The sequence below is a fragment of the Candoia aspera genome, chromosome 1 (assembly GCF_035149785.1).
Source record: "Candoia aspera isolate rCanAsp1 chromosome 1, rCanAsp1.hap2, whole genome shotgun sequence".
In the NCBI taxonomy this organism is placed as follows: Eukaryota; Metazoa; Chordata; class Lepidosauria; order Squamata; family Boidae; genus Candoia; species Candoia aspera.
The window spans coordinates 204,922,856-204,935,073 of record NC_086153.1 but is presented as its reverse complement, the minus strand read 5'-3'; the positions used below and the strand labels follow the sequence as shown (position 1 = coordinate 204,935,073).

The following is a 12,218-nucleotide window of genomic DNA, read 5'->3' as shown; positions in this document are numbered from 1 at the left end:
TTCTTGGCAACAGTACACAAGTGATTTGTCACTCCTGCCTTATGAAGTTTTTCAACTTCACAATCTAGCCTATGGCTTTGGTGTTATCGGATGGTCTCCCATCCAAGTCCCAACCAGGTCTGACCTGGTTTAGCTTTAGGACCTAGGCAAGTTCAGCCAGGTACTGCCACCTGCTATACAGTATCCTTTTTGTCAACATGCAATTGGGGCACATACTGTACATTGTTGTCTCAAACTTTTTGCTACCTTCTATCTTACTGAATAAGCTGTAATTGGCCAGGTCCACACCACAGTCCCTAAAATCACATTATAATTCAACATTTTCTATGAACCCAAGCAGTATCCCCATTGTCACTGCCCTGTAAGTTTATATAGATTTTTAAGACCACTTAAAGAATTATAGATAGCAAATTTAGAATTGGGGGCTTAGCTATCAAAACTCTGAAGAAAAAGAAGTGCAGCAGAGGAGTAATTAGCACCTAGGACAGTGTAAACATGTTCTTCCCAAACCTCCTTTTCATACAGCTACTGCAAATCAGGACGAACTCCATCCTCTAAAAGAGGAGACGTTGCTCCAATTCCAGCGTTACTCAGACTCAAGTCCAGGTTACGCGGCGATTTGTAGGAGCCCAAACCCTTGCCGACCTCTACCTGATGAGTGTACACGGGGGGGGGGGGGGCGGGGGGGGCGGATAGCCTGCTCCAACCATACCCACAGGACAAGGTGTAGAGCTGAGCTGTATTTGTGAAAGAGCCGGTGGGGGGGGACGCTAGCTTGCGAAAGGAGGCACCGACACGGCCCCTTCCCGTTTCAGCGGCTCAAGGGAGGCGCGTCTGTCCGTGCATTGCAGGATGCGCGCAGAGAGACGTGGGCGCAAGACGGTCCGACCGACATTCTCGCCTCCGCAGCCAAGCGAGGGGGGCACGAGAAGGAGACATCTAGCTCGCCTTTCGGGGCTGGTTGCCGGCTGGGACTGCGCACGCAGCCGCCTCGGCTCCTTCCTTCTCTCACTCCCTCCCCTCTGCTCGCTCCACCGCCCCCCTCCCTCCCGTCCGCCTGCTCGCTCTCCCTCCCTCCCTCCCTCCGCTTCTCCCCCCTTCCCCGCTCTCGCGTTGGTTGCCGGGATCGCTGGCCGCTTTGGTTAATGTCCGCCATGTTTGCCATGGCGCAGGGAGCGGATCGAGCGACCCCGGCGCGGATCTAGGGCTGCGGGCGGCTCTTCGAGGGAGCTGTTCCGGGGCGGCGGGGCTCTCCATGGTGTGTCGGGCCGGGGTCGGGAGCGGCTGGGAGGCGGCGGCGAGGCCGTAGTGAGGGTCCCCCTCGCCCCCCCAGCTCCCCCAGCCCGGCCCCGGGGTGTTATTGTGAGGGGGAGACAATGAGCAAACTCTCCTTCCGAGCCCGGGCGCTAGACGCCGCCAAACCGCTGCCTATCTACCGCGGCAAGGACATGCCCGATCTCAATGACTGCGTCTCCATCAACCGTGCCGTGCCGCAGATGCCCACGGGCATGGAAAAGGAGGAGGAATCGGTAAGGGAGCCGCGCAGGGGGGGCCCACCATTGTTTATCAGACATCCCCCTCCCCTCACGGGAAATAGGCCATTGGCATTCACCAAGCGCCACTACGCACGCTTCCCGCCGCAGCGGCGCACGTTCCTGATGGGGTTTACGTAAAGAGCGCAGCGTAAACTCTCCTCCGTCGCCGTAAGCGGGGCCTTGCTCCGCCATCTTCTTGCCCAGGACTCGCGAAGTGTTTTGATTAGCGGGGGGGGGGGAAGAGGGGGAGGCCCTTACGCTGGCGTAAGTGGAGGGAAGCGCAAAAGGCGTCCCAGAATGGGAGAGTATGCGCGCCGGCCGCTATTGCCGGAGCTTGTCTTGCGCCGCTGTGGGTTTTCGATTTTGAGCTATGCCTCTGCGATTTGGACTGGAGGACGGCAGCTGCTAGAGTTCTGACTCTCCACTGAGGGAGCGTCCTTGTTTCAAGGCATCAATTCTTCATAAGACAGACTTTGCCTTTTTTCGGATCATTTTGAAGCTGGCGGCTCCTTTAGCAACCAGTGGGGGTAGCTCTTCTTCTGCATAAGTGGCAAGCGTACGTTTGGGGAAAACGAGCAGTCTTGAGCCCGTTACATTTTAATGAAATAACGCTGTGCCCTTTTGTCTTGGGGCTTAAGCATTTTTTTTTGTCTAACATCTTATGCTTTCCAAGCCAAGCTTTAGGGAAATGGGCTTAAGTTGTCAGCTGCTTTGGCTAATGTATAGGACATGCAAAGTAAACACCTTGAATTTCTATGTGGTCTTATGTCTGTTAAGTAACATGTTTGGGTTGTTTTATTTTTTAGAACTCCTGAAACAAGAGTTCTAATGTACAGGCATCTGGAAACAAAGCTGTAATCTTTATATATGCTTACATGGGAGTAAACCACTGTGGAGCTCTGTGGAACTTATTTATGAGTAGGATTGCAGTGTCCTGTAAAGTTCAGTGCGGTTTACTTCAAAGGCCAGTATGTGTCCGTAGAATTATAATTTGAGATCAATTAACAGGGGACCTGCTTGTCTGATGTCACTGACAGATGGAAATGAATCTGTCCTTTACATAAAGATACTTCTGTGTAGTGACTGAATCTGTAATTTCCTGGAAACATGTGGTACTAGTTTTCTGTAGGTCACATTTTTATCCAATTGTGAATTTAATTTTAAAGCTGAATGTGTAATTTTCCATGGTCTGTGTTGTGCAATGTTTGTGTCTCAAGAGATAGTTAAATATCGAAGAAAATATCTGCTCTATGTACTCTTGCTTGGCTAAACGGTGCATTCTTTTCCCTAAAAACTGGAGTTTATTTTACATACATACATATGCATGTATGCATGCTTAACTATGTACAAATTGCTCATAATATGGCTGTGTTTGCATACAGAATTCATAGTAAATATGCTTAGGAATTTCTTCAGTGAAAAGATATCTCCGCCTCATTGCCAGCCCACATTGTATTTGATTGGATTTCCAGAGGTTGGGGACCTCAACAACAACAAAGGCTGCGTATCTTTATGATTGGCTTTTTCATTTGACTTTCAAAACAGATAGCTTTGTAGTCCTTGATTGGTAACGTGCTGTTACACATACACTGTATTTTCTTTATTATTATTAATTTTAAAATAGTGCTTTAATGTTGCTAATTCATTATTAGCCTTTGATTAGAAGTCAGTTAATATGCTTTTGTATTTTTAAAGGTAACTGTAATATTTACACATTTTGTTGATTTTCTTTTTCTCTGTGCAGATTAGTTAAAAACAGAAGACTTAACATTGCTCCAATGTAAATTTATTTATTTATAATTTAAATTATCAATTTGCAAAAAGTGGAACTGTCCAAACAGCTAGCCTAATTTGTGTTAAATATAACAGGATCCTCCTAAGCTGTATATAAAATGTGATCTATCTAAGCATGTAATTTTAATAAGACCTTTTTAAATAAAATTGCCATAATATATGCTAACATTTTTTGCTTTTTTTAAATGCATACAAACTAATAAAGCACCACTGTCATTTCCATCACAATACTTTTAAAAAATCCATTAATTTTATTGGAAAATATTTCCAAGTCATAGGAGCAGAATTTGGAAAATTATAGTCAGTTCTAATTCTATTTACTAAGAAGTAGTCCCAAAGTATATGGGATTTATTTTGAAGTATTTTAGCTTATTGTTTGTATTATATTTTTAAATACTCTATGAACTTACTAAGCAGATAGTAGAAAATAATATTTATTCTCATTGAAAGTTTCTCTAGACATGACCACTGAGTTCTTATCCAGTGTTCTGCCTATTTTACTCCAAATACTTGTCAGAAAAAAAAGCCAGGATCAGATGACAAATTTCAAGGGAAAAAGTCTACTCTGCTGGGCTGTAGATTTAAGTGTTGTCCAGATAGATTCCGAGAGGGTCAAACTTTGTTTTAGTCATAATGGCTTATATCACCACTGCTATCAGAAGGAGTCTGCCTCTCAGTACCAGTTTGTAGGGAAACTGATTGAGTGGATATTATAACTTTCATGTCCTACTTCTGGACTTTCCAAGGGTGTCCAAGTGACTCTTGGGGACAGAATGCATGAATGGAAAGATTTTCAGTGTAGCTTCTTCAGCTGGGTGGTTCTTAACATGCATCTGATTCACTGTAAATAGCTTTCCAACAATGAAAATCACAACCAAGAAAAATTGGTGTCATAATTATGGCAATAATCTGGATTGTAGATTATTCTGGGTAACAGTATGGCAGCAGTAAGTGAAGGGATATAATTTTTGATTTCTGTACAAATTAGATGTATTATGCTTGATTATATTCCTACTGACTTGTTTTGTTCGTTTGAGAAAAATATATGGTGTATCTTACGTGCAGTGTACACTTGGATCTGGCAGTAGGGAGAATATAACACAGGCTTATGAAGTCCAGATCACAAGTTGAAATATTTTATTTAGTCAGAGTAGGATGAATGGATTTGAACCCACTGTTTTCTGATTTTGAACCTTCACAAAACTCAGGAAAGCATCTGATTCTGTACAGCCCAAATGTGTTTCAGGAGGAGATCCCCCCTTTAAAAAAAATGATGTTATAATGGGAAAGGAGGGGAATACGTATTTTGTGACTGACACTTGCTTTCAAACCGAAGTGACCTTGATCTGTTAGTCTGGTTAGTTGCCCACAGCATCTTGGAAATTGAAGATCCTTAGTATTATGACCCATTCTACTTCGTTGTTCAGTCTTTTACTGTGAGTACTTGTATAAACCCAACATTGTTTGGTGAACTGCATTAGTTAGATGATCTAGTCCACTGTCTGAATGATTTGGTGGAGAACAAAAACAAAAAAATAATAGTTTAGCTCCATTGCTTTTAGGAGGGCCATATACACTTCTTCTGAACACTCCTTCCTTTTGTGCCATTGTCTCTCAACTATCTATCTGAAATTTATCATGGATCTTTTCCAGTGTAGAAATATCTTGGCAAATTTGATCAGAGTGTTACTCAAAATAACAAAACTACAGGTGTTAAGTCAGTTATTATAGGAACATAGCTTGAAAAGTGCAGCCTTTTCTTATGAAATGCCTCACATCTTTAAAAAAAGTTACAATCATGTGTCTTTTTTCCTTGCTAGACAATAAGGAAACAGAACACTTTTTTTTTCTTTTGCAAATCCAGGCACTGATTTGGATTGGTTGTCTCCAGATTGACCCCAGCTATGGTTGCACTCCCAATTAGATTTAAGTAGGATCTGCCAATTAGAGTACCCAGCTTGCTGGGGAAGGTGACGACTAGGGAAGGCAATGGCAAACCGCCCTGCTGTAGTCTGCCAAGAAAACATCGCAAAAGCGGTGTCCCCCCCCAAAGGGTCAGACATGACTTAGTGCTTGCGCAGGGGACCTTTCACAGGATCTACATAACCCCAAACTAGTCCCTATTCTGTTTTTCTATATTTTAGTTGTGTTTTAAGATTTTGAGGCTCTGGTTTAAGATTTTTATTAGCACTAGATGGACTCTTTTAAAAAAATATATATATATATATATAGGTAAAGCACCTCGTTTTTTGTTGAATTCTGCAACTGGCTATATTTAGACAGGGGGAGGGTATATTTCAGATATTACCTAATTTACTATTTTACTGATTAATATGACTATACAGGTAGTCCTCGTTTAGCAACTGTTTGAAGTTACAGCGGCACTGAACAAGGGAACTTACGTTCATTGTAGTTGTGGCTTTCACAGCATCCCTCGGTCACATGATCATCATCTGTGGCCTTCACTGCCTGCTTCCAACAAGTAAAGTCAGTAGGAAAGCGGGCAGGAGGTTGTAAATGGCAATGATGTGACCACAGGGCACTGCAACTGTGTGGGATTTGCCTAACAACTGCAGCTGGAACTGCCATCATAAGTTGGTGCAGTCACATGACATCACGCTTTGCAACTATATTGCTTAGCGATGAGTTCATCAGTCCCAATTACCATTGTTAAGCCAGACTACCTGTAATTTGGAGCTTTTCTTTTTTATAAGAAACTTTATTAAATTTCAAAATACAAGTAAAACATATAAAGATAGAAAGAGATTGAAAAAAGATAAAACGAAAAGAGAACAAACTCAGTCGTGCAGAAAGAGACATATAGAAAAAAAGAGTCACTTCCGACCATCTTCAGTACAGATAAAAACATAAAACTACATTAACCTCTTACTCTATTTCTAACCAAGGTACATATTATTTCTATATTCTTATACAGTCCTAATCATCATATCCCAAAGTCAAAACTTCATTTTTTTTTCAGTTTCAAGCAAAAAGTCCAAAAGTGGTTTCCAAGTAGAAACAAAGTTAGACAAATTATTTTCTTTAATCAATGTCAGTTTCGCTATCTCTGCCAATTCCATTAATTTCACCATATATTCTTCCACCATAGGAATTTGTAAGTCCTTCCACCATTGTGCGTACAAAAGTCTTGCTGCTGTTAACATATATAAAAACAAATTTTCCCAAATTTTCTTTCAAACTGTTTATCCATCAAGCCTAAAAGAAAAACTCCTGGCTTCAATTTTACATTCACCTTACGAATCCTTTGAGTTAAGATACATATATGATCCCAATAGTTCTTAGCTTTCTTAGAAGTCCACCAAAGATGGTAAAAAGTACCTTCTTCTTGAGAACATTTCCAACATGTATTTGACATTCCCTTATACATCTTCAGTTTGGAGCTTTTATCAAAAGATGGCATGTTGCCAGCCCATTTCCCCCCCAAAAGTTAAAAGTACATAAGCTTTTATTAATACGTTCAGTGGTTGCCATACATTTTGTTTGTTTTAGTAATCTATCTTGTAGGTGAAAATCAGTGGTCATAATCACACATTTTATAACCAAAAATTGTTTGGTTAGAAAGTTATATGAATGCACTAATTGTAGCTTATTCAGCACATTGTGATTTAATGTGATATGCTATTCTAGCCAAGTTCAGTTTCCCATTACATTGTAAATTCATTTACCGCAAAGGAATATTATGAGCATAAAATCACAGGGTGAATATATATTTGTAAGGATGAATGTCATGTATGGCAATTTGAGATCCTGTAGGAAAAGTGATATATAACCTGTATGAAGTCATAAATAAATAGAAAATAAAAATATGAAATGGAATAGTAAATCTGTAGTGTTGCTTGCAGTGTAAGATAAACTAAAACTAAAATACTGCCACTTGACTATCCCAATAATTTGATATAGTAAGAATTTTTGTGAAAAAATGTCAGTGTCTCTGCTTATCTTGACACAATTAGAGGATTAGACAAGGTGATTTATTAACTAGCAAATATGGAAATGTTTGTTTCTTGTATATTCATATACTGGGCTCTTAAAATGTAGAAGTGATTATATGTCATACAATATAGGAAGATAATTATTGTAGAGTTTCTGTTAAATCGCTGAACCCCTATATAGCAGTCACCAGATCCCAATCACGAATTCCTTCCAATTGAGAAATGGACTGACAGGAGAGCTGAGGTCCATGGCACTCATTATCCCATCCTTAATTACTTCCTAGCTGCCCAAAACGAATTATTATGATATGGAAAGGAAGGCTAGTTTCTTGCCCCCAGGCACATACAGAAATAAAGCTTTTCTAATTTCCTTATCTGTTAAAGGCATTCAGTGCGACATCATAAAATATTCAGTTCTCCCCCTTCCATTATTTGTTTTAACCAGGATAATGTGTTGTGTGTGTGCCACAGCTAATCAGGATTGTCTTCATAACTGGAATTGGAGCTCCACATTAAACAGTAGTTTAAAATTTATTAAAGTGTTATTAAAATTACTTGGAGTTTGAATGTAACATATAGATATATGCATTTGTTTCAATCAAAAGCATATGTTGACTTATTTTAGACATGATGTAAAACTCAGATTTATAAAGTACACTACATACTTATTGAACATTTCCTCAAACTTCTCAGAAGCCTTTGCAATGAAAATTAACCATTTTCCTCTTTTTTACATTGAAGAAAATGAACAAGAAAAACAGAAGTTATAGCCTGATCCCGTTTTATCTTGATTGCCTTCTACTGATGATACCTGACCCAATTAGCTAAGCCAGCAAAAGGTGTATATACACTTTGAATTTAATTTTTAGTTTCCATTTTAGCTAAATTAAATGAGTTCGGTCTAAAACATTCCATAAAATGAATATGCTTGTACAACACACTGAACCATAACCCAGCCAATCACACTTTGGCCAATGTGTTGTACCAGCCTAGCCTATACAGTATGTTGCTGATTCAGAAAATAGGATTGAGTAAATCATGGTTAAGTTCACCACGGGTAAGAAAGATGGGCAGTTGCAGGAACTTTGTGATATACGAACACAGGCAAAATGAAGGAGTTATATTTGACCTGACTTAGACACCAGCATACTGTTTCCCCTCACTTTTTTGACTATCAGCAACATTTACAGTATACAATTTTGCTGGTATGTGACATCTGCCAGTTTTTCTGTATTAGGTCAGAGGTTACTTCTTCTACAGGGATTGTATATCATGGAAGGTTTTGGTGTATCTAATATAGCCTAAGTCAACATTCCAGTGTAATGGAAATGTAGTTCCAATGACTCAGTTCCATCATTTCTGTGGATTAGGTTAAAAGATTTTCATCTTCAGCCTGAGCAGAGGAAAGAGCCAACACTCAACAGATGCATTTAATATACAATTTCTATAGAAAATAACAGTGGCATATCTTAAAGTAATTGCAGTCAGATTTATGTGCATATTTTCACAGGAGTAAGTATCATTGAATATAGTGGAAGCTACTCCTACAGTAATTTGCAGATGATTAAGGATATGTCCATTAAAATAAGAAAACCTTATTTTGCAATTTAATATTGCAAATATAGATTGCAATTTAATATTGTTAGGATCTGCTCCAAATTGTTAATTGTTGTCACAATTTTTGGATACATTGACTATGGTACTATCAAATATAGCATATGGAAATGAAGCAGTTCCAGAAGACTGAGGTCTGTCATTTTAATTTTAGGATTTTTTGCCTCAAAGTCTGGTGAAAGGGATTTGGGAGGGAGGTAGTTCTGACAAAGCAAGTGAAATTAAAATGGCCAACAAACAAATGAAAGTACACCCCCTCAAAACAACAAGTTGAGGAATAAATTGCTGAAGATAAATAATTTGGAAAGAGGGTCATGCTCACATGTTGCAGAAATGCATCTGGATGAATGTTCCCTCTCTATATTTCAGTTCTCATCCAATTCTCTTTAAAATTGGGAATGTACAGTAGATGTGTATTTATAGCCATAATCCCTAGTTTTTACGTATTACGAATAGCCTTTGTTTACAGCCCAAACCCTTGATGTATAATATTAGTATGTTAACTCTTCTATGACAAACTCAATATGTGTTGACTTGGTTCAGCTTAGAACTTCTGTTTCCCAATAATTAAAAAAATAAAACCTTTGCATGGCATGAAATAAGAAATAGTTACAAAGCCACTGACAATATTTGGGAATATCTAATTGATAATACTCTTCAGGTGAATATGTAGATCATCAGACTTTGGTGATTAAAAGGGGGGGGGTTACATCTCATGAAATTGTTTGATGATAGGAAGCTTCCATCAGTGGAACAAGAAGTAATTAACAAAAATTACTAATTCACCCTGTAGTGTACCTCCTGTGTTGGTTTAAAGTAGATTTGGGGACTGTAAGAACAGGAGGAATTCATGAAAATTACCTCTCTTGTTCTACTGAAAGAAATGTTCATTGGATTAAAATACTTTCTGACAGCAAATATACCACGCAATAGAGGTACTGCGATTTATACAAAGGAAAGTCTTACCTGTTCCCTTTCCATTGTGACAACTAGATGCCTATGGGAGATTTCTATATGATGGTCTACATGAGTTTCAGTGTGTGTGTGTGTGTGTGTGTGTTTGTATTTATAAAGAAATACACATTAAGCTAAAACATGTTTATGTTGTAGATAGACAAGTATCACCCCCCTTGTCCCCCCTTTCCTAGAAGACACAAATGGTTTGAGATATAGTACCTTACCCATCCACCCACTTTTTAAGAAAATGAAAATGCTCTGCACAGCATTATATACTTTTCTTTGGCAACTTTCCCCTCAAAATTAAAAAAAAATAGTCACAAAAATATATTTTGTAAAGTTTCCTCTCTTACCTTAGGCAAGTTTGTTCTAATACTTTAAAGACATCTGCCATTGTAACTTGCGTAAGTATATATTTTGTGTGGTTTTCTTATGATTTCTCTTTGCTGAGCTCCTTCTATACCACTCCTGAAATGTGATTTAAAATTGTGACAAATACTTAGTAGCATTTTGGGGGAAATGAGCTATATTCTTTTAAATCTGAACGTTGAGTCCTAAATCAGCATTGCTATATTACAGGGGGCTTTTAACAAGCTCTGTTATTTAGATTATGTATATATGCATATAGATACATGAATGCCATATATAAATACTTGAAATTTTATATTAGTATTCTCTTGGAAAATAAGAGAGGCGGCTTGGGAAGAGAGAATGAAATGTGGCCGTGTGTCATGTTCACATTCTAATGTCTGGTTAACATTGTAACGTTTCACATGTCATTCTCTGTTCCGTATCCCTTCACCCGGGGTTTTTCCATTCTGTTGCCCTCCCTTGTTTTGAGGGCTTGGAATGCATGTTTGGGTTTGCGCTCCTGTTCAAGGTTACTTTCCCAGGCGCATCTAACGGCATTCAGCACCTGGGAGGGGGAGCGTCCTGACGGGCGACGGGGCGGGACCTGCCCACAAGCAAGGCTTTTAAGTTTGTATTTGGCGCGCTTTTGCTCATTCTCAGCTTTCTCTGTATTTGCATACTATTCCTTTAATAAATCAGTTATCTTTAAGCCCGAGCTTGTGAGACTGAGTATTTGGGTTTAGGCAATCATTACATAAAGCTGAGAATTCATTTTTTCCATTTTCCGCTGGCCCCATCCAATCCTTGGATAAGAGGGAACGCTAGCGATGACAGAACCTCAACTTCGCGTAAGTGAGGGAGGCGAAGAGGAGCGGGAGGTGGCCAAAAGCCGGCCAGCGCTAACCTCGAGAGCGTAAAGAGCAGCACGTCGGGAGTTGCGAGATACCCAATTGGACGAGCTGTTGACATCCATACAGGAGAGTCTCAGGAGTGAACAGAGATCTGTTATGGAAAGAACCACGGGGAGGGGGTCTCCCCAATTGGCCTGGGAGCACGAAGTCCCTCTGTCACCGAAGGTGGTGATAACCAACCAACCCCCGGAGGAGCCGGTCACTCCGGCCCGTATGAGGGCATTGGAAGATAAAATGGATTTAATAGTGACGATCCTCAAGGATCTACCCAGAGAGGATCAGCCCAGAGAGGCAGAGCCCACCCCGGAGGATTGGGAGGAAGAGCCGTCACAGTACCCCAGGCACAGCACCCTGTCGACCCGGGGGAGAAGTAAGACTCGATCAGCCCATCAAAGGGGAGAGCGAGAGGCAAGACCTCCTAGGGATCGACCACCTGTGGGGGCTCGGCGTACGCTGTCATTCGCGGCACCGCCACAGCCAGCTGAGCCGGCAAGAACCTTCCCACCATTTGGAGTGAAGTTTGATGGGGATCCCGCAACGCTCTCCTTCTTTATTACGAATGCCAAGCATTATATGGAAGATTGGGGTCGGAACTTTCGGTCTGAACACGGCAAGGTCAATTTCATTGCCAACAAGCTGAGAGGAAGGGCAGCGGATTGGTATGTGCAACTATGCCAAGCTGAGGCAACTGAGTTAGAGGACTTCGATGAATTTTTGTGGGCACTTAAAGAGCATTTCGAAGACCCCCTAGCTCAAGAAACGGCCAAAAATGACCTGCGGAAACTTTACCAAGGGTCCCTCTCAGTTGCCAAATATGCGTTGGAGTTTAAAGCTTTGGCAGGAAAAGTGGAAGACTGGTCTGAGCCAACAATCATCGAATTGTTCAAGCAGGGGCTTGAACCCGAAATCCTTCGATGGGCTCTGGGCAGAGATGATCCCAAAACACTATATGGGTGGATTCAGTTGGCGGGAAGCGCAGAAAATGCCCTACGAACCTATGCCCATACCAAAGAGCTTAGACAAACACGTCTCGCTAGAGGAGCGCGCACATCTGGACTTGCCAGCCGCCCCAAACCGAAAACCTGGGAAGAAGAGAGGGAGCA

At 40.8% G+C, this 12,218-nt stretch overlaps 1 protein-coding gene across 1 annotated transcript in view; it reads left to right on the top strand.

Moving 5' to 3' along the window:
* Positions 1–1,120: 1,120 nt before the first annotated feature.
* EPC2 (enhancer of polycomb homolog 2) overlaps positions 1,121–12,218 on the top strand; it is a 53,429-nt gene continuing 42,331 nt past the window's right edge. The window contains exon 1 of the mRNA XM_063318379.1: positions 1,121–1,529. Within this exon, the coding sequence (XP_063174449.1) occupies positions 1,377–1,529 (153 nt within the window). The 5' untranslated portion in view covers positions 1,121–1,376. The remainder of the gene's footprint in view (positions 1,530–12,218) is intronic.